The sequence below is a fragment of the Saimiri boliviensis genome, chromosome 15 (assembly GCF_048565385.1).
Source record: "Saimiri boliviensis isolate mSaiBol1 chromosome 15, mSaiBol1.pri, whole genome shotgun sequence".
NCBI lineage: Eukaryota > Metazoa > Chordata > Mammalia > Primates > Cebidae > Saimiri > Saimiri boliviensis.
The window spans coordinates 26,032,589-26,058,582 of NC_133463.1; the positions used below are offsets into that span (position 1 = coordinate 26,032,589).

Consider the following 25,994-nt stretch of genomic DNA (forward strand, 5'->3'; position numbering starts at 1 on the left):
TGTAGAGCAGGTTTGGTGGTGATGAAATCTCTGAGTGCTTGCTTGTTCACAAAGGATTTTATTTTTCCATCACTTATGAAGCTTAGTTTGTCTGGATAGGAGATTCTGGGTTGAAAGTTCTTTTCTTTAAGGATGTTGAATATTGGCCCCCAATCTCTTCTGGCTTGTAGGGTTTCTGCTGAGAAATCTGCTGTGAGTCTGATGGGCTTCCCTTTGTGGGTAACCCGACCTTTCTCTCTGGCTGCCCTTAGCATTTTCTCTTTCATTTCAACCCTGGTGAATCTGACGATTATGTGCCTTGGGGTTGCTCTTCTTGAGGAATATCTTTGTGGTGTTCTCTGTATTTCCTGGATTTGAATATTGGTCTGCCTTGCTAGGTTGGGGAAGTTTTCCTGGATAATATCCTGAAGAGTATTTTCCAGCTTGGATTCATTCTCTTCATCACATTCAGGTACACCTATCAGACGTAGATTGTGTCTTTTCACATAGTCCCATATTTCTTGAAGATTTTGTTCATTCCTTTTTGCACTTTTTTCTCTGTTCTTGCCTTCTCTTTTTATTTCATTGAGTTGATCTTCGACCTCTGATATCCTTTCTTCTGCTTGGTCAATTCGGCTGTTGAAGCTTGTGCATGCTTCACGAAGTTCTCGTGTTGTGTTTTTCAGCTCCATCAATTCACTTATAATCCTGTCTATGCTGTCCATTCTCGTTAGCAGTTCGTCCAATCTTTTTTCAAGGTTCCTATTTTCTTTATGTTGGGTTAGAACATTTTCTTTTAGCTCACTGTAGTTTCTTACTACCCACCTTCTGAAGTCTGATTCTGTCATTTCATCACCCTCCTTCTCCATCTAGTCTGGTTCCCTTGCTGGTGAGGAGTTGTGATCCCTTTTAGGAGGAGAGGTGTTCTGGTTTCGGGAGTTTTCATCCTTTTTGCGCTGGTTTCTTCCCATTTTTGTGGGTTTATCCACCTGTTGTCTTTGTAGTTACTGTCTTTCAGATTGGGTCTCTGAGTGAGCTTCTAGTTCATGGATGCTGAAGTTACTTCTTTTCTTTCTTTCTTTTTTTTTTTTTTTAAGCTTTCCTTCTAACAGTCTGGCCCCTCTGCTTTAGGACTGCTGAGGTCCTCTCTGGGCCCTGCTTGTCTGGGGATCACCTGCAGCAGCTGCAGAACTGTAAGGGTTGCTGCCAGTTTCCTCTTCTGCTATCTTTGTCCCAGAAGGATGCTCGCCTACTGTCAGTCTGTTCTCTCCTTTATGAGGTGCATCTTTGGATCTATGGGGGTCAGGGAGCTAGTTGAGGAGACAGTCTATCTTTTATTGGGGCTTAAGTCCTTAGTTGTGAGCTCTGTTGTTCATTCAGAGCTGCTGGGCAGGTATGTTTAGGTCTGCTGCAGCTGAACTCATAAAGCACTTTTTGTTCCCAGGTGCTCTGTCCCAGGGAGTTGGAGCTTTATGAGTTTCCGTTGCACTACTGCCTTTTTTGATTTTTCTTTCAGGTCTGACCCGCCCAGCTAGCAGCATGCCTAGCCACTGCCGGCCCGCAGGGGCTTTGCTGAGCTGCTGTGGGCTCCGCCCAGCTGCTCTGAGCTCTTTCCTGCAGTCCTGTTTATATGGGCGTAGTTAGAACTGTCTCTGCAATGGTGGCCCCGCCTCTGTTATGGCAGACTCTCTCTGTTGTGGCAGGTTGCCTCAGCAACAGTGGGTTCCCTCGGCAATGGAGGCCTGCCTCCGTAGTGGTGGAGAGTCTCAGTAATGGCGGAAGCCCCTCCCCTGCCGAGCCCGACCATCCCGGTTCAGCTGTGCTTGGTTTGAAGGGCTCAACCCAGAGGGTTTCCAATTACTGTTTTTTGTTTTCGTTGTTGTTTGGGGTGGAGGGGTGGGACCAACCGAGCCTGATCACCTGGCTCCCTGACTCAGAGTCTTTTCTTTTAAGTTGAACGACCCCGCGTTCCAGTCGCTTGTTGAAAAGGCGCCAGGATCTCACTGAGTTGGCTCTAACTGTGGCGCCAGCTCCTGGCGGATTTTTTGCCTAGGAATCTCCTGGCCTGGCTCACTATTTCAGATGAATGGGCAACTCTGCCGTCTCAGGGCTCTGATCGCCAGCTAAGAGGGCTCCCAGACCAGTGGCTTTTGTACGGAGAACCGCAGCAACAGGGTGTGGTCACAGCAGCCGCGCGGGCGGAATCAGCCCCACGGGGGCCAAAACAGCCGCACCGGCTGGGACTGCGATGCTGGCGACCCCTCTGCCTGGGTATCTCCTGGTCTGTGGGCAATAAGAGTTCGTCTGGAAATGCAGCATCCACTCACCCTCTGCACTTTCGCTGGGAGCTGAAGTCCTGAGCTGTTCTTAGGCGGCCATCTTCCCAGCATTCCGTCAGCCATGCACTTTCAAGTGACAAGCCTTAGGTGAGTCCCTTTCTGTCTCTGTTTCCCGATTTCTTCACAGGGATTTATGTGGGACTTAAGGCCCTCTGGGAAAAGATCCCTCTTCCAGCTCAGTGCCTGGTTTCTTGATTTATTTGTCATTCTGGACTTGAATACACCTATGGTTTTGGATTGACTCTGTTACCTCTGCTAGAAATTAAGACACAAAATTGACAGTTGATTGACAAGATGAGAAGCAGTTTTCAATAATTCAAATAGAACTTAATCCTTTCTTACTAAAAGAATGCTCAACTCAAGGGGACACAGATCACTCATTTTGACTTCATGAGCTATGGCACTTAGAGACAAGTTTTTGAAAATACACAGCTAAAACTGTCCATGCTTTGAATGCTAGACAAGTTTTTCAGAATACACAGCTGAAACGTTCCCCGCTTTAAGTGCTAAAGCACTTAAAGTACCTACTGTATGCCAGAGCGTGTTACAAGCACTAGGGGCACGCCCCTGAACAAAACACAAATTTCAGCCAGGTGCCGTGGCTCATCCCTGTAATCCCAGCACTTTGGTAGGCCAAGGCAGGAGGATCGCTTGAGGCCAGGAGTTTGAGACAAGCCTGGGCAACTTGGTGAAACCCTGTTTTTATTAAAAATACAAAAAAAGTAACCTGGCATGGTGGTGTGTGCCTGTGGTCCTAGCTACTCATGAGGCCAAGGTGGGAAGACCACTGGAGCCCAGGGGGTGGAGGTTTCAGTGAACCAAGATTGCAACTCTGCACTCTAGCTTGCATGACAAAGCAAGACCCTGTCTAAAAAAGAAGAAGAAGAAGAAAATGGATAAGCCAATTATAAAACCTGACAGGTCTTTGTTCAAATATGTCATCACCAAGGTCTAATTGAGCACCTTAAATTGAAAATGAATTTGTGATTTCACCAGTAGTTCTATATGAGCAAGATTTTATAATAGAAAAAGCTTTTAAATGCTATAAAATTGATACATAGCAGCAGTGTTTAAGACTTAAGTTTATAGGTTGAATACACTCCAGATTGGATATTTCTGCTGAGAAATATAATACAAATCAGTCCAAATCAGGGACAGCAGTTTGCTCAAATATTAGTTCAAAATGAAGAGCGTCTTGCTGACATCACACAGGTAATGACATTAAAATATATTTTGTAGATACTAATTGAAACAGAGACTGGGGGCCAGCCGTGGTGATTCATGCCTGTAATCCAAGTACTTTGGGAGGATTGCTTTAGGCCAAGAGTTCAAGACCAGTCTGGATAACATTGTGAGACCCTGTCTCTATAAAAAATTTAAAAGTCAGCTGAGTGTGGTGACACATGCTTGTGGTCCCAACTATTCAGATGGCTGAAGTGAATGGATAGCTTCAGCTTGGGAGGTTGAGGCTGCAGTGAGCTGTGGTTGTGCCATTGCACTCCAACCTGGGTGACAGAGTGAGACTATATATCCAAAAGAAAAAAAAAAAAAGAAAACTTACACTTAGTAAAAATTACAGCTTTGTCATTCTATATGGATAAACTTCAAATGTCTTGCAAATAAAAAAGCAAGTTACAAAAGAATGGACAGACTGAAACCATCTGTGTATAATTTTAAAACATGCAAAACAACTTATTTAGAGATGTATATGTATTAAAAATGTGAAAAATACTTGGAGGTGATAAAACAGGATAGTGGTTTCTCCTGGGTGTGGGGGGAGGGAAGAGATGCATATTGGAAGTGTGAGTCAGAGTTCTTCATATTGTTTATGCTATTGTTTTCCAAAAGTCCATAAAAATAAAGGTCTATCCATTTGATTTTATTCTGCTATTATGTAATATCTTGAAATATTTTGTAGTTGTTTTTATCAGAACTCAAAGTAACTATGTTCTCTAGAAGACATAATTTGTTCTTAAAGTGTTTATATTGTCTAAATAAAATTCTCTGGTAAAGAAAGAGTTTGTGCATAATTTTGTCTACATACTGTCCATAGTATCTTAAAACAATTTTTTATCTCTCTTTTTTGTAGATTGTAGATGTCTTTATGGAATACAATCAAATTAGCATGTGCCACATTCTTACTTGATGTGCAGAAGAAAAATCGCCCTTCTGAAGGTCCCTTGCAGATGTGGTTATTTGAGATGAACTTTATGCATGTGCCTCAAGTATGTGTTCTAATGCTTTTTAGGCATGTTTCCAACATTGCTTTAATGATTGTGCAGAGCATCTCGGATTGTTTTTCAAAGCTACTGAGATGCCTACTCCTTATATAAGAACATTTAGCTATTATATATTCTTTTGTACTTTCTTTTACCAGTTCACTATTAAACCTTAATATATAATATGGATATTGAATTACTCATAAAATGTGATGGACAATAAACTTACCTTGTTTGTGGTTTTACAGGTTGCAGATGCTATTCTAGGCAATCAGATGTTTACGCATTGTGACTGGGCTCATATTGCTCAGCTGTGTGAGAAGGCTGGCCGACTGCATCATGCATTAGAACCCTTCACTGATTCACATGATATTTAACGTGCAGTGGTTCACACCCGTCTTCTTAACCCTGAGATATTTCAGTTTCTTACCTAATGGATGGTGTTAGTTGTGATTAATAGGTACACTGAAAATGTGTTTGTGGTACTAAATATTAATAATTTCATACCTCCATAAATTTCAGCATTGTTTCATTTATTCATTCATTCATTTATTATTTCTTGTAGTGGTTAGTGAATTATTTTGGGTCCTTATCAGTAGAAGACTCCCTAGAAAGTCTCAGAGCCATGCTGTTTGCCAATATTCATCAGAATCTGAAGATCTGTGTTCAGGTGGCTTCTAAATATCATGAACAACTGTCAACTCAGTCTCTGATTGAACTTTTTGAATCTTCCAAGAGTTTTGAAGGTAATTAGGAGTTTCTGAGTTTGTAAAAAGTACTTAAGATAGCCAAGAAGAGGTATGCTTATGATCAGGCTATTGGAAATTTTTTCTTTCTAAAAATTTGGTTCTATGGGACATTTTAATTTTTTAAGTTTTATTGTTCAATAAATGTTGTTGGCCAGGCATGGTGGCTCACACCCGAAATCCGAGCACTTTGGAAGGCTGAGGTGGGCAGATCACAAGGTCAGGAGATCAAAAACATCCCGGCCAACACGGTGAAACCCCATCTCTACTAAAAATACAAAAATTAGCTGGGCATGGTAGTGTATGCCTGTAATCCCAGCTACTCTGGAGGCTGAGGCATGAGAATTGCTTGAACCTGGGAGTCAGAGGTTGCAGTGAGCCAAGATTGTGCCATTGCATTCCAGCATAGCGACAGAATGAGACTCCATCTCAAAACAAATAAAAAAATAAAATAAATAAATGTTGTCAAGGCCCTTTTATATTGAATCCTAAGGATATGCAGTGAACAATACCATCTTTTTGGATATTTTATAGATGAATTAAAGGTAGAATTTTTTTTATTGCATTTTAGGTTTTGGGGTACATGTGAAGAACATGCAAGATTGTTGCATAGGTACACACGTGGCAGTGTGGTTTTCTGCCTTCCGTCCCCTCTCCCCATGGTATCTCTTTCCACCTCCCCAGCCCCCATCCCTCCCCCATTTCCCCCCAACAGACCCCAGTGTGTAGTGCTCCCCTCCCTGTGTCCATGTGTTCTCATTGTTCAACACCCATAAACGTAATTCACCACATAAACAGACCCAAAGACAAAAACCACATGATTATCTCAATTGATGCAGAGAAGGCTTTTGACAAAATTCAACAACGCTTTATGCTAAAAACCCTCAGTAAACTAGGTATTGACGGAACGTATCTCAAAACAATAAAAGCTATTTACAACAAACCAACAGCCAATATCATACTGAATGGACAAAAACTGGAAGCATTCCCTTTGAAATCTGGCACTAGACAAGGATGCCCTCTCTCACCACTCCTATTCAATATAGTACTGGAAGTTCTAGCCAGAGCAATCAGGCAAGAAAAAGAAATAAAAGGTATTCAAATTGGAAAGGAGGAAATCAAATTGTCTCTATTTGCAGATGACATGATTGTACATCTAGAAGACCCCATCGTCTCAACCCAAAATCTCCTGAAACTGATAAACAACTTCAGCAAAGTCTCAGGATACAAAATCAACGTGCAAAAATCACAAGCATTCCTATACACCAGTAACAGACTTAAAGAGAGCCAAATCAAGAACGAACTGCCATTCACAATTGCTACAAAGAGAATAAACTACCTAGGAATACAACTAACAAGGAACGTAAAGGACCTCTTCAAGGAGAACTACAAGCCACTGCTCAACGAAATAAGAGAGGACACAAACAGATGGAGAAACATTCCATGTTCATGGTTAGGAAGAATCAACATCGTGAAAATGGCCATACTGCCCAAAGTAATTTACAGATTCAATGCTATTCCCATCAAGCTACCAATGACCTTCTTCACAGAACTGGAAAAAAACACCTTAAACTTCATATGGAACCAAAAGAGAGCCCGCATAGCCAAGTCAATTCTAAGCAAAAAGAACAAAGCGGGAGGCATCACACTACCGGACTTCAAACTATACTACAAGGCTACAGTAATCAAAACAGCATGGTACTGGTACCAAAACAGAGATATAGACCAGTGGAACAGAACAGAGGCCTCAGAGGAAATACAACATACCCACAACCATCTGATCTTTGACAAACCTGACAAAAACAAGCAATGGGGAAAGGATTCCCTGTTTAATAAATGGTGTTGGGAAAACTGGCTAGCCATGTGCAGAAAGCAGAAACAGGACCCCTTCCTGACACCTTACACCAAAATTAAAGGTAGAATTTTAAGAGAAAAATATATAGTGATGTTTAAATAGTATAAAATGAAAATACAGGGTGAGTGTTCCCATTCTGAAAATCCAAAATGTGTCAAAGTTCAAAACCTTTTGAGTTCAAAGGAAATGCTCATTGGAGCATTTCAGAAATTGGATTTTCAGATTAGGGGTTGATCAGGTAAACATAATGTGAGTATTCTAAAGTTCAAAATCTGAAACATGTCTGGTCCCAAGCATTCAGATAAGGGATACTCAATATGTACTAATGATCAGGTATAGCATTTTATGCTTATATGTCTGACTCTTATAATGGTCGGTGATTCTAGCCAAGGGCATTTTGTGGTTTGTCACTGTTTAGCAGGATTTCTCAACCTTAGAACTAAATAGACATTTACGGCTAAACAGTCATTGTAGGGAGGTATTCCCATACATGTAGACTATTTAGTAGAATATTTAGCAGCATTTCTGCTTTCTGCCCACTAGATGCCCATCGGCTCCAGTTGTGACAACCAAAAATGTCTTCAGACATTGTCAAATGTCACCTGTGAGGAAAATCACCTCAGTTGAGAACCACTGCTATACAGGGTACTAACATAATCACTGTTGGGTGACTAGGTTCAGGTCCCTAATTACCTTTCTCTCCTCTTTTTAGTAGTAGTGCTCTATTGAGAAGGGGTAAGAGATTCTACTATTTTTTTTTTAATTTTCCCAGTTTCAAAAATGTTAACTATGCACTAAATTTACTCTGTTTAGTACAGTAGACAATAGCCACATGTAGTAGCCATTGCATTGATAGTTATTAAAACAAAATTTAATATGTAGTTACTCTGTCAGTCTAGCCACATTTCAAGTGCTTAATAGCCACATGTGGTTAGTGGCTTTACATCGGAGGGCAAAGATAAGATTTTCATCATTGCAGAAAGTTCTTCTGAACAAATACCACACTAAATTCTTCCCAAATTATTTTGTATGTTTCCTATCAACTACATATTGAAAAACACCAGGTATTGGGGTCTTCATTTAAAATGTTCCATATAAGGGCACAGTGGTTTATGTCTATAAATGCCAGTGCTTTGGGAGGCTGAGGTAGGAGGATTGCTTGAGGTCACAAATTCAAGACACAGCAAGACCCCATCTTTACCAAAATTTCTTAGAAATTAGCCTTGCATCATGGCATGCACTTGTCGAGCTACTCAGGAGGTTGAAATGGGAGGATTGCTTGAGCCCAGGACTTCGAGGCTGCAATGAACTATGATCACGCCACTGTACCCCAGCCTGGGTAACAGAGACCTGTTTCAATAAAAAGAAAAAAAAAAGAAACATTGGCTTGAATTGTCCATTCTTTAGGATTAAAGTGCAAATCCATTTTACTGATCTGATCAATGAAATAATTAATATTTTTATTGAACTTTTTAAGCAACCAGTTTATATTTGGGAGTATTCAATATAAGTTTTTTAATTGCATAAATATTTTTCAGTCATTCTCAAAAGTGTTCCCATGCTTAATTATAATTACTTGTTTCTTTTAAGGTCTCTTTTAAAATTTTCTGGGATCCATTGTTAACTTTAGTCAGGACCCAGATGTGTACTTAATATGTTCAGGCAGCTTGCAGGACTGGGCAAATCAAAGTAGAAAGAATCTGTAGAGAAAGCAACTGCTGTGATCCTGAGTGAGTCATGAATTTCCTTAAGGTAAGTTGTTTTGAGTAATGTGTTTTCCGGTTGGATTCCATATCAGCAGTTCTATAGGGGTTTGGTTATAGTTCAAAAATATTTTTTTCCCTAAATGTGAAATTCTTAGCATTCTTTAAGTTATGTGCTGGATTATTTCTTCCAAACATAATGCTCTGTGGTTTCCTTTGAAATACAGAAGAAAATTGGTGAATAAGAATGACCATCTGTTTAAAAGAAGAAAAAAATAGCACTATTTCAAAGGAGATTCCTTTATTTTAATTTTGGATGGCAAAATTTTGAAAAGTGATTGTATACTTTCAATGTCATTTTAGAATCATTTAGGCTTTTGAATATTAACACAGCTTGCCCTTCATATCATTTTGAGGAGCCTCTATTGTAGACAAAGGGATCTGTTGTCTAAGAAATATATAGGTTTACCTCTTTCATTGTTTGCCCAACTCTAGAAACTAAAGTATTATTATTTGTATGTAATTCATAAATTAAAGGTACGATCAAACAAAAAAAGCTCAGCTTTGTGACACATGAAATCAGTTACAGAGAAAGTAAGGACCATCTGTGTTGCAGGGATGAGTAATGGTTGGGAGATTCTGAACTCTAGGAAATCCCTAAGGGCAGTTAATTTTGTTTAATGTTTAACATAGCTTTAGCTTTATTCTTGTAACTGCCAGTTACTTTGTGAGGGAAATAAATCTTTAAAGTTGACAGCTATCTGTAAAAGACCAGGAAAACTATAGAACACTTAGTTTACTGCTCTATCACTGCCTAGTATATGTGTGTGTGTAATATATATATACACATATACACATATATACATATATATGTAATATATATGTAATATATATGTTATATATATATATGTATATGTATATGTATACTTTGTAGAGAAAGTTCTGAAGCATTTTTTGTTTTAGAAGAATTTTAAATTACAAGTGAAACCAAAATGTTTATTGTATAACACAGTAAAAAGAGTGGGCTTTTTCTGCTCCCAAACTCATCATTTGTGCCTGTGGTTGCACTGGCAGATAGCTCCTTTGAAGAATTTACTACCTGGGCTCTAGATTAAATAGCAAAACCCTTAGAGGTTTTAGTGTAACGGAGTAGTCAAAATGTTGAAATTGCTGTACATGTTAGATTAAAAGACACACTTTTCAAAAAAGGATAGCTTTATAAAGTCTTGGCCATCAAGAATATTCTGGGTAACCTAGCTAGTATGATATGTTTAGACCAAAACTTTCTGGTGTCAAAAAAAACCCCTCCGAATGAGAAAGATTTGATACTCTATGCTTCACCAGTGTACCCATACTACTGATTCACTTCCTTAAGTATCATTACCATTTCCATTTTAAAAAAACAACTACTAGATTCTTTGGGGGGGGGCAGGAGGTGTTGGGTTTTTTTGTTGTTTTTCTTTTTAAGCTTTTAAGTTCAGGGGTGCATGAGCAGGTTTGTTATATAGGTAAACTTATGTCATGGGGATTTGCTGTATGGATTGTTTCGTCAACCAGGTATTAAAACTACCACCCATTAGTTATTTTTCCTGATTATTTCCCTCCTCCCACCTTCTGCCCTTCAGTAGGCCCGTGTGTGCTCTTCCTCTTTGTGTCCATGTGTTCTCATCATTTAGCTCCCACTTACTAGTAGGAATATGCAGCATTTGGTTTTCTGTTCCGGTGTTAATACTACCAGATTCTTACACGATTTCTTTTTGTTTTTATTGAGCCCTCGGATCTTATGCTTAAATGTAACTTCCTTAGCTTTGGATTTTAATATTTGAGTTAAATATATGGAAGGCAAATGAAATTAACTATTATTTAATTATAACATTCTTGAGTTAAAAAAAAAATCCTCTAGTAAAGGAAAAAACAATCCTCTGGGTACTAGGATGGTACTGCCTTAGGTTTGTATAGCCCATGGGATCTGATCAGATGAAGATTTCCCCTCCACACTTGTGAATTAGGTGCAAGCCTGATATAGTAGGGGTGTGGATGTGGATTATAAGCTTTTGAGTCAGTCAGACCTGATTCAAATTCTACTTAGCTATTGCTTGTTCATTCAGTATGTGTCTAGCTGTTACCTCAGGCAAGTTAATGAATGTGCCTCAGCCTCAGTTTCTTCAACCATAGGCTATGTTTGTTTACCAAGTAACTGTGTGCTATAGATGTTTAGGCAGTAACTATTACTGATAAGTGATAAGCCTTGGGAAAAAGGTGGAGTGAGCCTAAATGGGATTTCTGTTAGGCAAGTATTTATTTCTCTTTGATTTCGAGTCATACCTGACTCTTTGAAGGCCTTTACTTCCAGCCAGGATTAAAGGTAGATTTTAGAGTCTTATATTTACATAATTTGAGATGGGGGCTCAATACTGAGATGCAACTATCACATTCATCCTCTGATGCCAGTGTTGAAAATGAATATATTAGACTGTTAACCTGTAGTACATGGTTACAATGCCTCTTATCACTGTTCTTAATTTTAGAGGTACTAGCTACATGATAATTTACTGATGTTGTATGTAAACCCTGTGTCATAAGAAAAATCCTCTGACTTTGATCTTGACTATTTGAGTGCCAATTGTGTGTTAACTACCAGGAATAAAGAGACTGGTAGAACCTAACTTCTCTTTTAAGGTTTCCTGTGAGCAGGGTAAAATTGTGTCATTAGCATCATTTGGCTACTTCCCTAAGTTTGTAAACTGTAAGCTCTCTGTAGAAAGCATGTACCTGTTCATCAGACCCATGATCTGCTCCTTACTACCTTTGATCTTATTTTCTACCGTTCTTTCTTTCCTTCCTGGTTTAGCTTCAGCCACATTGGCCTGCTTGCTATTCCTGGAACTCCCCCAACCCTGTCCTGCCCAAGAGCCTTTGCTTGTTCCTTGCACTACTACTTTCTCATGACCTCCTTTACCTTCTTTGGGTTTCTGATTGAATGTTGTAAGAGAGGATGTCTCAGGTTGCTCTGTGTAAAATAGAATCCATTCCTACCCCATTTCACTTGTTTTTCTTTATAACACCACTATGAAACATTTTCTCCCACTAGAATGTAAGTTCCTTGAGAGAACGGACTCTGCTTCCCTTGTTCCCTGCTATATCTCCAGTACCTAAGCACAGAGCCTGATACTTAGGTACTCATAAATATTTGTTAAATGAACAAATATATGTTGAAGAAAACCTCTATGTTAATATAATTTCAAGTTTGATCTTAAAATCTTTAACCATTAAAACTGGGGGTTAAACATTTAGTAAGTAATTTAATATTATTAAAGTGTTAATTATGTTTCTACCATGTATAAAATCATGTGCAAACTTTAGCAATCAAGAGAATAACCTAGATTTTGTCTACTTTTTAAATCTGAAATTTTCTTTTGGAATACAGTTAGTATTCCACATAAGTGGAGTTATTTGCCACAGAAGTTTAAACACCTATGCATGAAAACAGAATAATACTAGATTATTTGTAAGTGATAAAGTACACAATATTTTATATGTGTGTAGGTAAGATGACTAGTGTGTTGATCCATACTTTTTTGATGTTCACTTAGTAGAAAAAACATGACATACTAAAATGTTTACATAGATACAGATTCCAGAAATTCTAGAAGCAGCTATTACTGCAGAGTTTCCATGTTGTCAAATAATACTTGCTTTAGATCTTTCTTATTGTTGAAAATCTGCAGCTTTACAGACATTATTTTCTAATTTAGGATGGCTAAATTAAAGATTTACCTTGGTGTTTTTTGGAACACTTCATAGAGTAGTCTTTGTGTTATTTATAATTGAACAACTAATATCCTCTAGTCTCAGGAGCCATTTTATTCTAACCTTGAAAATAATGTTCTTAGTGAGTTCTACCTGGCTTAATTCTACATCCCTAGTAGACTGTCAGAGGAATCATTTATTGAGGAATGTTTCACTGTGTATAAATGAATTCCTGATGGATGGAAACTGTTTTTTGTGCTATATCTTATGTCTGTGGAATGTAACAGGATATGTATGAGGTAAATGCCAAGTACAGCTTTACTTACCTTGTCTACAACGTCTTCTGTGTCAACCTATAAGTAGAATTGTAGTTTGGTATCTGTAATGGCAAAAGCAGTTGGTAATTTAAAGATGTCTTTTCTTTAAATGCTGGTTTTTTTGGGCATTATTCTTATGGCCACATGTGGTCACTATTATGCTGCTCCTTGTAGGCTTTGTTATAATAGAGTATTAGAGGCTGATTGTATAGATTGGATTTGGGGAGGGATAGAATATCATTAGTTTGAAACAAATGTGATCAACTTATGCCATATATTTTGACAATGCGACTAGAGTTATTAAATTGATTTCCAGTACAGTTGAAGTGTTACTACTGATGAAAGTCCAAGCGTGGTAAATTTATCATCTGAGAGCCGCTGCTGGCTCAAATATCTTAATTTGCTACTCTTGTTTTATGGTAAAGGGTGTGTATGGGAAAGACCCGAAAGACCTGGAATCTTGCTGTGTGAATGTAAGTATTGCTTTGTAAAATTTCACTGAGGCTGGGATGTACAAACTCAACTATTGGAACATTTCTTTCTTTACCAGAAGAGCCATGTTTGTATTAGCCACTCTTGTCAGTGTAGAATAGATGCTCATATTTAACATAGATTTGATACCTCAAAGAAGGAAAAAATTAAAGCTTCCTTTTGTTTGCCTTTTTTCAGGAAGAAAAGCTAACACGTCAGCTACCACTTATCCTTGTGTGTGACAGATTTGACTTTGTCCATGATTTGGTGCTCTATTTATACAGAAATCTTTCAAGTTATATAGAGATATATGTACAGAAGGTAAGTAATATGTAGGTAATTTAAAGGTATAATCTTACTATAGATTTTATTACTCATATTCTGGAAATTGTTTTGAAACAGTGCTCAATAAGAGTGGTCTGCAGCTTTTAACATGAGTTTTGTTCATTTGTTTTGAGACAGGGTCTTGCTCTGTCACCCACCCTGGAATACAGTGGCACAATCGGCCCATTCCAACCTTAAACTCCTGGGTTCAAGTAATTCTCTTGCCTTACCCTCCCAAGTATCTGGGACTGCAGATGAATACTACCATGCCCAGCTGCTTTTAATACTTTTTCCCAAGCAGAATCCTTTCTTGGATTAAAATTCTACATGCTTTCCTAGGAAGCTAATTCAGGGAAGGGGAAAAAAACATGCATGCCAAGTGTGTAAAATAGAGGAGAACTGGTATTGCTGAAAAAGTTGGGTGGCCTAGGGTCCTACTAACTTGATAGGCCCCGAGGTATCCGTATAGAAGCCCTAGACTCCAAAGCAGAGTTTTCAAACCCTCTTAAATACAGATATAAAATACTTCACCTTCTAACTGTAAAAACAGTCAGTATTGCAATAATGGGGGCCTTTTTATTAGGCAGTCTGGCATAGTCATCTTTGACTAATTTCTTTGAATTTATTTATCATATGGAACAATGCTTGGGTAACTAATTAACCAATCCAGTTGAGAGAGAGAATAAAGTATATGTGCTTTTGATACTTATTAAACCATGAAGCCTTGTTTTTAGCTGGACCTCCTGCTTAATTCCTCTGTCTAGCTGCAAATTTAAACCCTCAGTTTATTACTGAATTTAAAAACTGAACTTAATGGAAAAACAAACTGAGCTTAAAAGAGATAAATTACAGGTAATTTTAAAAAAATTCTTCTTTGCTTTTCTTATTAACATAATGACATTCTTCTGCTTTTTTCTTCTAACCACAGGTGAATCCAAGTCAACTTCCTGTGGTTACTGGAGGACTATTTGATGTTGACTGTTCTGAAGATGTCATAAAAAACTTAATTCTGGTTTTAAGAGGTCAGTTCTCCACTGACGAACTTGCTGCTGAGGCTGAAAAAAGAAACAGGTGTAGTACCATTTTAACAGGGATAAGTTAGTCTCTCTTAGCATGGTAATACATAAAAATATAGATAGCCATTTGTTCCAAAGCTACTCAATAACATGGAGAATAATTTCCTGAAGACATCAAATGTAGAGGTGGTAAACTAGCTGATAGCACCAGAAAAGAAGCTGGAAACATTATAGCTGTCATAGGAAATCTGTTAAGCTGGTTATTTTTTTGGCGTGTTTATAATAACAGCTATGTGGTTTGATTTTATATGTTTTTAATATAAACTATGTAGTAAGTCTCCTGCTTGGTTAGGTGTGATAAGAATATATTTAACAACGAATTCTTTACTGATTAAATAGTGTGGTGTTTTCAACCTGAGAAAGCTGATTTAAAAAAAAAAATGCTGTGGTGTTTGTTCAAGAATGAGGCAAGCCGGGCGCGGTGGCTCAAGCCTGTAATCCCAGCACTTTGGGAGGCTGAGGTGGGTGGATCACGAGGTCAAGAGATCGAGACCATCCTGGTCAACATGGTGAAACCCTGTCTCTACTAAAAATACAAAAAATTAGCTGGGCATGGTGGCATGTGCCTGTAATCCCAGCTACTCAGGAGGCTGAGGCAGGAGAACTGCCTGAACCCAGGAGGCGGAGGTTGCTGTGAGCCAAGATCGCGCCATTGCACTCCAGCCTGGGTAACAGGAGCAAAACTCTGTCTCAAAAAAAAAAAAAAAAAAAAAAGAATGAGGCAAAGGTTCCCCGTGCAACTCCTGAGTTACACTGACGTTTAATTTATAGTACCTTCATATGGATTTCCAATACAATATAGCATAAGTGCTTGTAAAACTCACAGACTGTGGAGTCTTTTTTTAGCTGGAAAATTCTGAGGAACTAGTGTTTGGGAAGTACTGACACCATAAATGAGGTGGGTGAGCTGGTATGCTAGTGGAAAGTTCTGCTGTTTATATGAGAAGAAATTAAGAAAGGCTGTGGGATTTAATTTTAACCTGAGTTGGTATAGGTGACCTACTAATTATATTATTACAATTTCTATTAGAATGTTTTTCTTTTTTTTCATAATCAATGCTTCAAAATAGAATGTTTCAAACATGGAAAAGTTTTGCATTTAAGGGTAATAGAGATATACAGTTAATACTGACTTAAAAGTCTGAGCCTAGTTTCAAGTGATTTTATGTCATAACAATTGAATATTTAAAAAGAGGTTCAGTTGAGTCTTAAATCTATTACCTGAAAATAATCTTATTGCATATCCAAGTAAATGGCAGTTACAGTTAGATAATTTAGTCTTTAAGTGACAAATTACATGGTGAAAAGCTAGATTCATATCTAAGTCACTAGTCTACACATGCCTTAGCTAATTTTTATTCTTTAAGTTGACATGGCATATATTGGATTGCACATGTTTAGAGGAGCTGGATTTTTACCTCTATTTATTAAAATTAAGTATCTTCTCCCTAAGGGGAGTGTTCATAAAAATTATATAAATTTGATAGCCAAAATAACAGAATAATGCTTTTTCTCTGGCTGCTGTTAATGTTTAAATCATTGGTAAAAGACGCTTGGGCCAGGCATGGTGGCATGTGACTGTAGTCCTAACTTCTAGGGAGGCTGAGGCGAGAGGATCTCTTGAGCGCAGGAAATCAGGGCTGCAGTGAGCCTTGTTCCTACCACTGCACTCCAGTGTGGGCAACATAAGACCCTGTCTTTAAAATAAAAATAAAATTAAAAATAAGAGGAGACGTGGTTATCAGGACTATCAAAACAAGCTATAGTATAGCAACATTGATCCTTGATGGAGTGTATATAGGACAGCTACAACTATTAACTCCAGAGCTTCTAAAGCTACCAGACTTTATTGCCAGTATGTATTTAGGGTTTGGCTGTAGGTAATGCTGTATGTTAATTGTGTTAAGAGCTGAAAGAACTCTCAGATAATCTGGCCTATGTAATATCACATCCCCATCCTATCCATAAATAAAATGTTCTAAATTCTAGATGTTTTATGTGTTAGAAAGAAAGGACACTGTGTGAATCTCTAAACTTTTATTCAGATATAAGCAGGTAGGTATATCATATAGCAGATAAATCTGGGAGAGTGAAAATAGCTTTATATGCCTTCTTTTTATTCTTGGGCAACTCAATCATCTTTTGAGTCTGAATTTCCCAATTTGTAATAGGATCATTGAGTGTTAAAATTAATGTAAAGCCAGGCACAGTGGCATGCACCTGTAGTGCCAGATACCCAGGAGGCTGCGGTACTAAGATCACTTGAGCCCAACGCCGTAGTGCACAATGATTGTGACTGTGAATACCCACTGCACTTCAGCCTAGGCAGTGTAGTGATACTCAGGGGGAAGGAAAAAAAGTATGTGAAAGCACATTATAGACCATAATGTATTTACATAGTTTGCATGTCAACAGTATATAATATGGTATGTGCATGGAAGGTTTTTTTCCCTTTTTCCTAGATTGAAACTACTACTTCCTTGGCTAGAGGCCAGAATACATAAGGGCTCTGAAGAACCTGCTACTCACAATGCCTCAGCCAAAATCTACATAGACAGTAATAACAACCCAGAGAGATTTCTTCGTGAAAATCCCTACTATGACAGTCACGTTGTTGGAAAGTATTATGAGAAAAGAGATCCGTATCTGGCCTGCATTGCTTATGAGCGTGGTCAATGTGATCTAGAAATTATTAATGTGAGTAATGCTGACTGAATATGTTAAAAGAAAGGCTGCATTTTTAAAATCTATTATATGGGAGTCTCAGGGTGATTTTAGGTAATATGGGACATTTGGGGATAGTGGGTGCTTTCTTAAAACTTTATTTGAAAATTGTGAATCTGAAAGTGCCCAAATAGTGGATAAAGTCTACAGACCCTTTATTTTGATTGATCTGTTAATGTTTTAACCCCACTAGCTTTATCATTTGTGTTCTCACACTTACACACAGGCACACACACACCATTCATACATGTGTCTACACACACATAAAATTGTTTAACCATGTGGGAATAAGTTGAATACATCATGGCCTTATACCCCTTCAGAATGTATGGCCTAAGAATAAGGATATTATCTTTCATTAACCACATTAAAGATACCAGCTTCAGTCAGTTTGACATTACCTTTAAAAATCTGGTATATTCTAGCTTTGTCAATTAACCAATGATGCCCTTTGTAGCAGTTTCTTCCCCTCTAGACTGACATCATATGTGGCATGCAGTTTTCATGTTTCTTTAGTCTCCTTTACTCTGGAATAGTTCTTCAGCCTTTTGTTTTTTTGACACTGGTATCTTTGTAAACAACCTTTGCTTTTTCTATTTGTAACTATTTTATCTAGGTAAAACTTAAGGCAACATCAAATTAACCATTTTAAAGTGAACAATTCAGTGTCATTCAGTACATTCACAGTGTTATATAATCACCTTTACCTAGTTCCCAGTTTTCATCCCTTCAAAAGGAAACCCTGTATTCATTAAACAATTTCTCCATATACCCCTCCCCCGAGCCCCTGGCAACTGCCAGACTATACTCTCTCTGTTCCCTACATTTCATTTAAATGTAAAGCCTCTTTTAAAAATAGAATGTGTCAGCCAGGCACAGTGGCTCACTCCTGTAATTCCAGAATTTTGGGAGGCCGAGGTGGGTGGATCACGAGGTCAAGAGATCAAGACCATCCTGGCTAACATGGTGAAACCCCATCTCTACTAAAAATACAAAAATCAAACAAGCATGGTGGTGCACACCTGTAAGATCTCAGCTGTGGCCAGGTGTGGTGGCTCACACCTGTAATCCCAGCACTTTGGAAGGCCAAGGCGGGTGGATCACCTGAGGTCAGGAATTCAAGACCAGCCTGACCAACAAGGAGAGACCCTGTCTCTAATAAAAATACAAAATTAGCTGGGCATGTCGGCACATGCCTGTAATCCCAGTTACTTGGAAAGCTGAGGCAGGAGAATTACTTGAACCCAGGAGACAGAGGTTGCGGTGAGCCGAGATTACACCACTGAACTCCAGCCTGGGCAACAAGAGCAAAACTCCATTTCCAAAAAAAATGAGTGTTCATAGCAACATTATTCCTAACAGTTGGGAAAGTGGAAACAATCAAATGTCCATCAGCTGATCAACAAAATGTGGTTTATCCATACAATGAAGTGTTATCCAACAGTAAAAAGGAATGAAGTACTGACACTGGTTATAACATGAAGGAATCTTGAAAACATACTAAGTAAAATCCAAGACACACACACAAAAACAAATATTGTATGATTCTATTACTATGAAATGTCCTTATGTGGTCTATCAGGTCACATATAATTACAGCCCACTTCCCTATCCTGGCTCATCTCTCTACAACCCCCTTCCTTCCCTATGACCACATATCCTGAGCTGCTGCCATTCTGAACTGGCCAGCACCTCTTCCCGTGTCAGGCACTAGCTCAGATATCACTTTCTCTGGAAAGCTTCCCAAACCTCCAAGTGAGGTTTTCAGGCTCTCTCAGCCCCTTAATTTTCTAGCTCTAGCCTATTGAAGTGCATGAAGCTTCATGAGGGCAGGAACCATGTTTACTCTTGTATCCTAAGTACCTAGAATAATGCCTGAGATATGGTATGTACTCAAAACATATTTTCTTTCTTTACTTTTTTTTTTTTTTGGTTGAGACAGGATCTGTCACCCAGGCTGGAGTGCAGTGATGTCATCTCAAGCTTAGTGCAACCTCTGCTCCCCAGGCTCAATCAATCCTTCTGCCTCAGCCCCTCAAGCAGGTACAACTACAGGTGTGCGCCACTGCACCTGGCGAATTGTTTTTTTCTTCTTGCATTTTTTTGTAGAGATGTTTCTCCATGTTTCCCAGGCTGGTCTTGAGCCCCTGGACTCAAGTGATCTGCTTGCCTCAGCCTCCCAAAGTGTTAGGATTACAGGAATAAGCTATCATGCCTGGCCTGCCTCAAAACATATGGGTTTTTTTGGTTTTGTTTGTTTGTTTTTTGAGAAGACGTTTCACTCTTGTTGCCCAGGCTGGAGTGCAATAGTGCAATCTTGGCTAACTGCCACCTTCACCTCCTGGGTTTGAGTGATTCTCCTGCCTCAGCCTCCCAAGTAGCTGGGATTGCAGGTACCCCCCACCACAACTGACTAATCTTTTTCTATTTTTAGGAGAGATGGGGTTTCATCATGTTGGCCAGGTTGGTCTTGAACTCCTGACCTTCAGGTGATCCACTCACCTCGGCCTCTCAAAGTTTTGGGATTTAGGCATGAGCCACTACAACCAGCCAAAACATAATTTCGAAATAAGTGAATATATGAATTTGTTCATCTATTCTACCATTCCATGGTAAGCTCTCCTGACTTATACATCGCACAACCTAGCAATGTTTGCCTAAGGCAAAGTAGTTACCCAATGGGTATTCATTATGGGCTTCAGTTTTCTCATCTGAAAAGGGGATGCTTGACCTCTTCTAATTATAAAATTATTTTTCTAAAAAGGAAAGAAGACTACAAGGGATCTTTGAAATGTATGGGAATATTTATGGAAATGAGCTCCAACTAGCAGAAAGACTGTCAATCATCACCAACTATGAAATGGAGGCAGGGTGGAGAGGGTTGAATGACAGCTCTGTCAGAAGAGGGTGGGAACTGAAAACAGTTAAAAAGAGAAAAACAGTCCTCTATGGTAGCTAATATTTTATATTTGATTACCTTATTTTTCTCAGGCAATAGTATAAATACTACTGTTGCTGAAAACGACCAATATTCAGATGTAAAAGATGCTTAATACTGTCACCTCTGTGAGGCCCTAAACCATGAGAAATTTTGAGTATGTAGATTGTTAACCACAGTGAAAGAAAAGACTACAAATGAGTAAAAAGAAAAATCGCCTTAAAATCATTACCAGTCCTCACCATGCTTTTGGAGACTCTCCCTAAGTCCTGGCTTGGAAGCCATGGTGTTTTCTGTATCTTCTTCCAAAACAGGGGAGCTTACTGATGGATCAGAAACTCCATCTGGTTTCAGGACAGCAGCTGGACTGTCAATATCTAGGGGTCAAAATAAAATAAATTTTATAAAAGGAACAAAGTATTATTTACTATTTAGCTGGGTAGATTTGGCATATGTGATCAGAATTAAGAACTACTAAATCATTTTATCTCCCCTCCTTTCTTAACATCCATAAGAACATTTCTTAAGAGAGTAGAGTTGGTGTTCTTTTTTTCTGAGACAAGATCTTACTCTGTCACCCAGGCTGGAGAGAAGTGGTGTAATCACAGCTCACTGTAGCCTCGACTTCCTGGGCTCAAGCAATCCTCCCACTTCAGCCCCCTGAGTAGCTGGAACTACAGCTAATTTTTAAATTTTCTGTAGAAACGGAGTCTTGTTATGTTGCCCAGCCTAGTCTCAAACACCTGGCCTCAAGTGATCTGCCTGCCTTGGCCTCCCAAAGTGTTGAGATCATACACATAAGCCACCACACCTAGCCTGGTGTCCATTCCATTAACATGCTCTGTTACTAAGGTAATACGTACCTGAGGATATCCTTCAGAAACTTAAAAATAAGACCAAGAAAACAAAGTAGTATTCCATAGTACAGATCCTGTCCAAGGCAATAGCTCAGGTGGCTTTATTTAAAGGCTCTTATAATCTTATTATTCCTCTGCCTCTTCACCATCTCAGATGGTCCTTTGAACCATCTATGGAAGAATGAATGCTCTCTACCTATTCCTGGTTTCATGATTCACCTCTGCCATGATTTAACATTCAAAGTTCCTCAAATAGGTCATTCTAAACTCATTCATCTGGCATCTAGAAAACATTTCTGGCTGGGTGCAGTGCCTCACACTTGTAATCCCAGCACTTTGGAAGGCCAAGATGGGTGGATCACCTGAGGTCAGGAGTTCGAGACCAGCCTGGCCAACATGGTGAAACCCCATCTCTACTAAAAATATAAAAACATTAGCCAGGTGTGGTGGTGGGCACCTGTAATCCCAGCTACTCAGGAGGTTGAGGCAGGAGAATTGTTTGAAACTGGGAGAAGGAGGCTGCAGCAGGCCAAGATCATGCCACTGCACTCCAGCAGGTGACAAAAGCAAAACTCTGTCTCAAAAAAAAAAAGAAAAAAGAAAACAGTTCTAAAATGGACACAAATGTTAAGGCATCTTCCACTGATTACATCATTTATGTTATTCTCTTAAAAGACCCCAAATATGATTATAAAGATTTAAGAAGGTACCCAGTAATGGTACTAATATTATCCCTTTGGTCCATCTGATAATTCTCCCACCTTCTAGGTTTGTGAAAATTTTACCCCAGCAGGAAGTGATGCTGCCTAAATACCATGTGAGATGACATTGCTGTTGGGATGTTTCACCAAAGTAATCTGCTCCTTTTTGGCCCTTGGCTTTGCTGGACATAGCCTGGTATACGGATTGGGTTGCCAGTCTGGATTGGGTTGAATCATAAATGGCTCAAGGTGCTTTTTCCTTTGCCTCTTCTCAAGTAGTAGTCTCTGGGAAAAAAGTGATTTGACACACAACCAGAAAAGTTTTGACAAGACCTAGTCACTTCCAACATTTACAGTTTGTTTTTCACTGATCCTCATAAAATGTCCTGTAAATTATTTTTTCTTCACTTAAGAAATGGGAAAACTGAGGCACAGAGAAGAGTAAGGATTCAACCCTTTCATTTAACAAATACTTTTGAACACCTAACACCTATAAAGATCTACTTAAAATTGTACAATGTATTTTTTTCTTTAGAAAGACTCTCACACTTTTGCCCAGGCTGGAGTGCAGTGGCACCATCAGAGCTCACTGCAGCCTTGACCTCCAAGACATACCCGATCCTTCCACCTCAACCTCTTGAACACAGCTGGGACTACAGGTGTGTGCTACCATGCCCAGCTAATTTTAGTATTTTTTGTAGAGACCAGTTTCCCCATATTGCCCAGGCTGGTCTCAAACTCCTGAGCTCAAGCAGTATGACCACTTTGGCCTCTCAAAGTATTGAGATTACAGGCATGAGCCACCACATTGCCCCCACACAATGCATTTCTAACCAAGGTGAGGCCATGATCCAAGTCTGTTGAAGATGTATGGTAATCATCATAGCATTATCCAAGTTCAAAACATATAAACACACATGCTTGGGGGTGGGCAAACACAGCAAGGGTGATTTTTTGAGGTGGTAGACTAAGGCATGATTATTTTCTCTTTTCTGTTTTTTTTTTCAAAGTTTTCTTTTATAACTGGAGATAAAATATTCTCTAAAACTTAAATTATTTCCATGTTTTAAGCAGTCAAAGAGCAGTGAGTTTGGCATTCTTGTTTATCTTGCATAATTAGAAATCAAATTTTGGTCAAAGATGAAAAGAAGAAAATGACAGTTGGAACATATCAAATAGAAACTGGTCAACTCTATGAATAAAAGCAAGATAAAGACTATAGTAGCAAGACAAGTCAGGAAAAAAGCATGAGAGACCATGACAGAAAAAAAGAATGAAATGGAAAGGCAGGTACTAGCACATAGTACAGGTACCTCTTGACAAACAAGGGCTTACAGGCATTGCCACTGTGCCCAGCCTGTCCTTGTCTTTACATACCTTTTTTTTTTCATTACAATCCATGATGTCAGTATGATACTCCACAGATGAAGAAACAGAGTCCCAGAGAATTCAGTGACTTGTCCAAGTCACATAGTGTAAGTGGTAGAGCTGGTAAGAAACTTGGGATTTTTATATTTTTTGTAGAGATGGAGTTCACATGTAAGGAAAATATTTTCTATAGAAAAGGAGTTTTCTGCTTGTGGTGTAGAAAAGAGAGGCCAAAGAACTAGAATTTGATAGAGTTTATCTGGTTTGTCCAAGAAAGAAAAATATCTCTTTTTTTTTGGAGATGGAGTCTCGCTCTATTGCCCAGGCTAGAGTGCACTGGCCTGATCTTGGCTCACTGCAACCTCTGCCTCCTGGGTTCAAGCAATTTTCCTGCCTCAGCCTCCAAAGTAGCTGGGATTACAGGCACGTGCCATCATGCCTAGCTAATTTTTATATTTTTGGTAGAGATGTGGTTTCACCATATTGGCCAGGCTGGTCTCCAACTCCTGACCGCATTCTCTGATTCCTTGCTCACCAGTCAGCCCTATAATTTGCAGCTTAACATCTTCGTATTTCCAGGAAAAGAGTATCACGAACAGTAGAGATGAATACACACTGAAGGAGTAGAGCTCCCCTTGTAAATTAATAACTTGGGATTCTGGTTTTATAACTTACTGTTGTGAGTTTAGTGTGAATTTGTGCCAAAGGACCTGGTTATAGTTAGGTTCACTGACAAACTAAGCTCTCAGACTTGTAAAGGGCAGACTAGACCCCTGACCACAGTGATCCTGCCAAGGTATCTGGAGAAAGCTCTATCTACTTCATTTAGATCAATGACTTGAGAAAAAAACAGCTGTAGACTCAAACTGTAATTAGGGCCACAGCTACTATACCTCAGTATTGAATAGATCATACTACTGTCCAAGTTTACAGATAAGAAAAATGTCATTAAATATATATGTGCAAGCTGCCATCTTGGTGAAAACTGTCATGCAGTTTGGACAAGAGAGAAGTTCTACTTGTGTTTGAATGTAACAATGTCAATTCTTCATTTATATTTTACTTCCCTGGAAGCTAAGAGTGCTTTAAACAAGTCTACATAAAGGAAGGACTTATTACCAAGAAATGTAAGTCAGGGAGACAGGAAGAAAGCCAAAGTTGATGGTTAGATGCCCTAAAAGCAATCAAAATACACTGCCTTCATGATTTTAAGTGTCATATAGACTAAAATTTAATCACCTTTAAATTTCCTAATTATCTTGGAAATTGACAGTAAAAGAACCTATCTTCCCAAGAATTTAGTAGTATGTGTTACTATTATTGGCTGGGGGCAAAATATTGAATGGTGATATCAAAATAAAAAATAAGAAAATAAAGGAGATTAGATAGGAGGAAATTTCCATGAAATAAATTTATCCAATAAAATAATAAAGCTCTGGCCTGCTCAATGATTCATACCTGCAATCCCAGCACTTTGGGAGGCCAAGGTGGGCGGATCACGAGATCAAGAGATCAAGACCATCCTGGCCAACACAGTGAAACCCCAACTCCACTAAAATACAAAAATTAGCTGGGCGTGGTGGTGCATGCCTGTAGTCCCAGCTACTCGGGAGGCTGAGGCAGGAGAATTGCTTGAACCCGGGAGGTGAAGGTTGCAATGAGCCAAGATCATACCACTGCACTCCAGCCTGGTGCCTGGCAACAGAGTGAGACTCTGTCTCAAAAAAAAAAAAAAGAAAGAAAAAGAAAAAGAAATACAATGTAAACATTCTTTTAATTCCTCAGAAAGAAACCTGGGAAACTTTTGGTGATTGGAAATCCAAGGCCCATCTTGTTGCTGACATCTTGAAAGCCCTTTGGTTTTCCCATAGCCCAGAGCCTTGGTTCAGTAACCACTAACTCCACCCACTACTTCACAGGTAACCACCCAAACCGTCTCCTTTCCAGTATTCTTACCACGGCCCTACCAAGGCTTCAGAGCATCATGGTTAGTGTAGTTGGCCACCTATTTTAAAAAAGGAGACTCTGCTCACCTGATAATCCAGATTAGCCTGTCGCATCTTCATCATTTCCTCACGGGAGACACTGTTAAAAAAATAAAGCAGTATATAAAGGGAAAAATCGTTGTCAATTTGAGTCCGAGTCTCGCTGCTCAGACTAGAGTGCAGTGGTGTGATCTCTGCTCAATGCAACCTCTGCCTCCCAGGTTCAAGTGAATCTCCTGCTTCAGCCTCCTGAGTAGCTGGGATTACAGGCACCCAGCACTGTGCCTGTGTTTTTGTATTTATAGTAGAGACAGGGATTCAACATGTTGGCCAGGCTGGTCTCGAACTCCTGACCTCAGGTGATTCACCCACCTCAGCCTCCCAAAGTACTGGGATTACAGGTGTGAACCACCATGGTCAGCCTGTATGTACTCTTTTGGGCTATTTGGAACCAATCAATTCTGCCTCATAGAAGGCATCAGCTTCTAGAGGCTGCCCACACTGAATGCAGAAGGACTTGTCACCCTTAACACCACACTTATTCCAGAGGACCTGAGGAGGCTGATATATCCCAAGGATAGGAAAAAGATGAAAACACAGACCCCATAAATGCAGGGATTTTTTTTTTAAACACTGTCTTAA

The 25,994-nt window shown here is 39.1% G+C and overlaps 1 protein-coding gene across 8 annotated transcripts in view; it reads right to left on the bottom strand.

Annotated features, from left to right (window-relative positions):
- Window positions 1-345: 345 nt before the first annotated feature.
- Window positions 346-25,994, bottom strand: part of LOC141581435 (tubby-related protein 3-like) — a 54,992-nt gene continuing 29,343 nt past the window's right edge. For 2 of the 8 annotated variants that reach the window (XM_074386794.1, XM_074386793.1), the window contains exons 2-5: window positions 25,401-25,452; window positions 22,113-22,284; window positions 20,684-20,818; window positions 346-2,573 (exon numbers count right to left, since the gene is read on the bottom strand). In XM_074386794.1, the coding sequence (XP_074242895.1) occupies window positions 2,515-2,573; window positions 20,684-20,818; window positions 22,113-22,284; window positions 25,401-25,436 (402 nt within the window). In that variant the 5' untranslated portion in view covers window positions 25,437-25,452 and the 3' untranslated portion in view covers window positions 346-2,514. Of the gene's footprint in view, window positions 3,187-9,761; window positions 14,759-20,683; window positions 20,819-22,112; window positions 22,285-23,376; window positions 25,453-25,994 lie in introns of those variants that run through there. The other 6 variants (XR_012514041.1, XM_074386795.1, XM_074386798.1 and 3 more) reach the window with 6 other exon arrangements.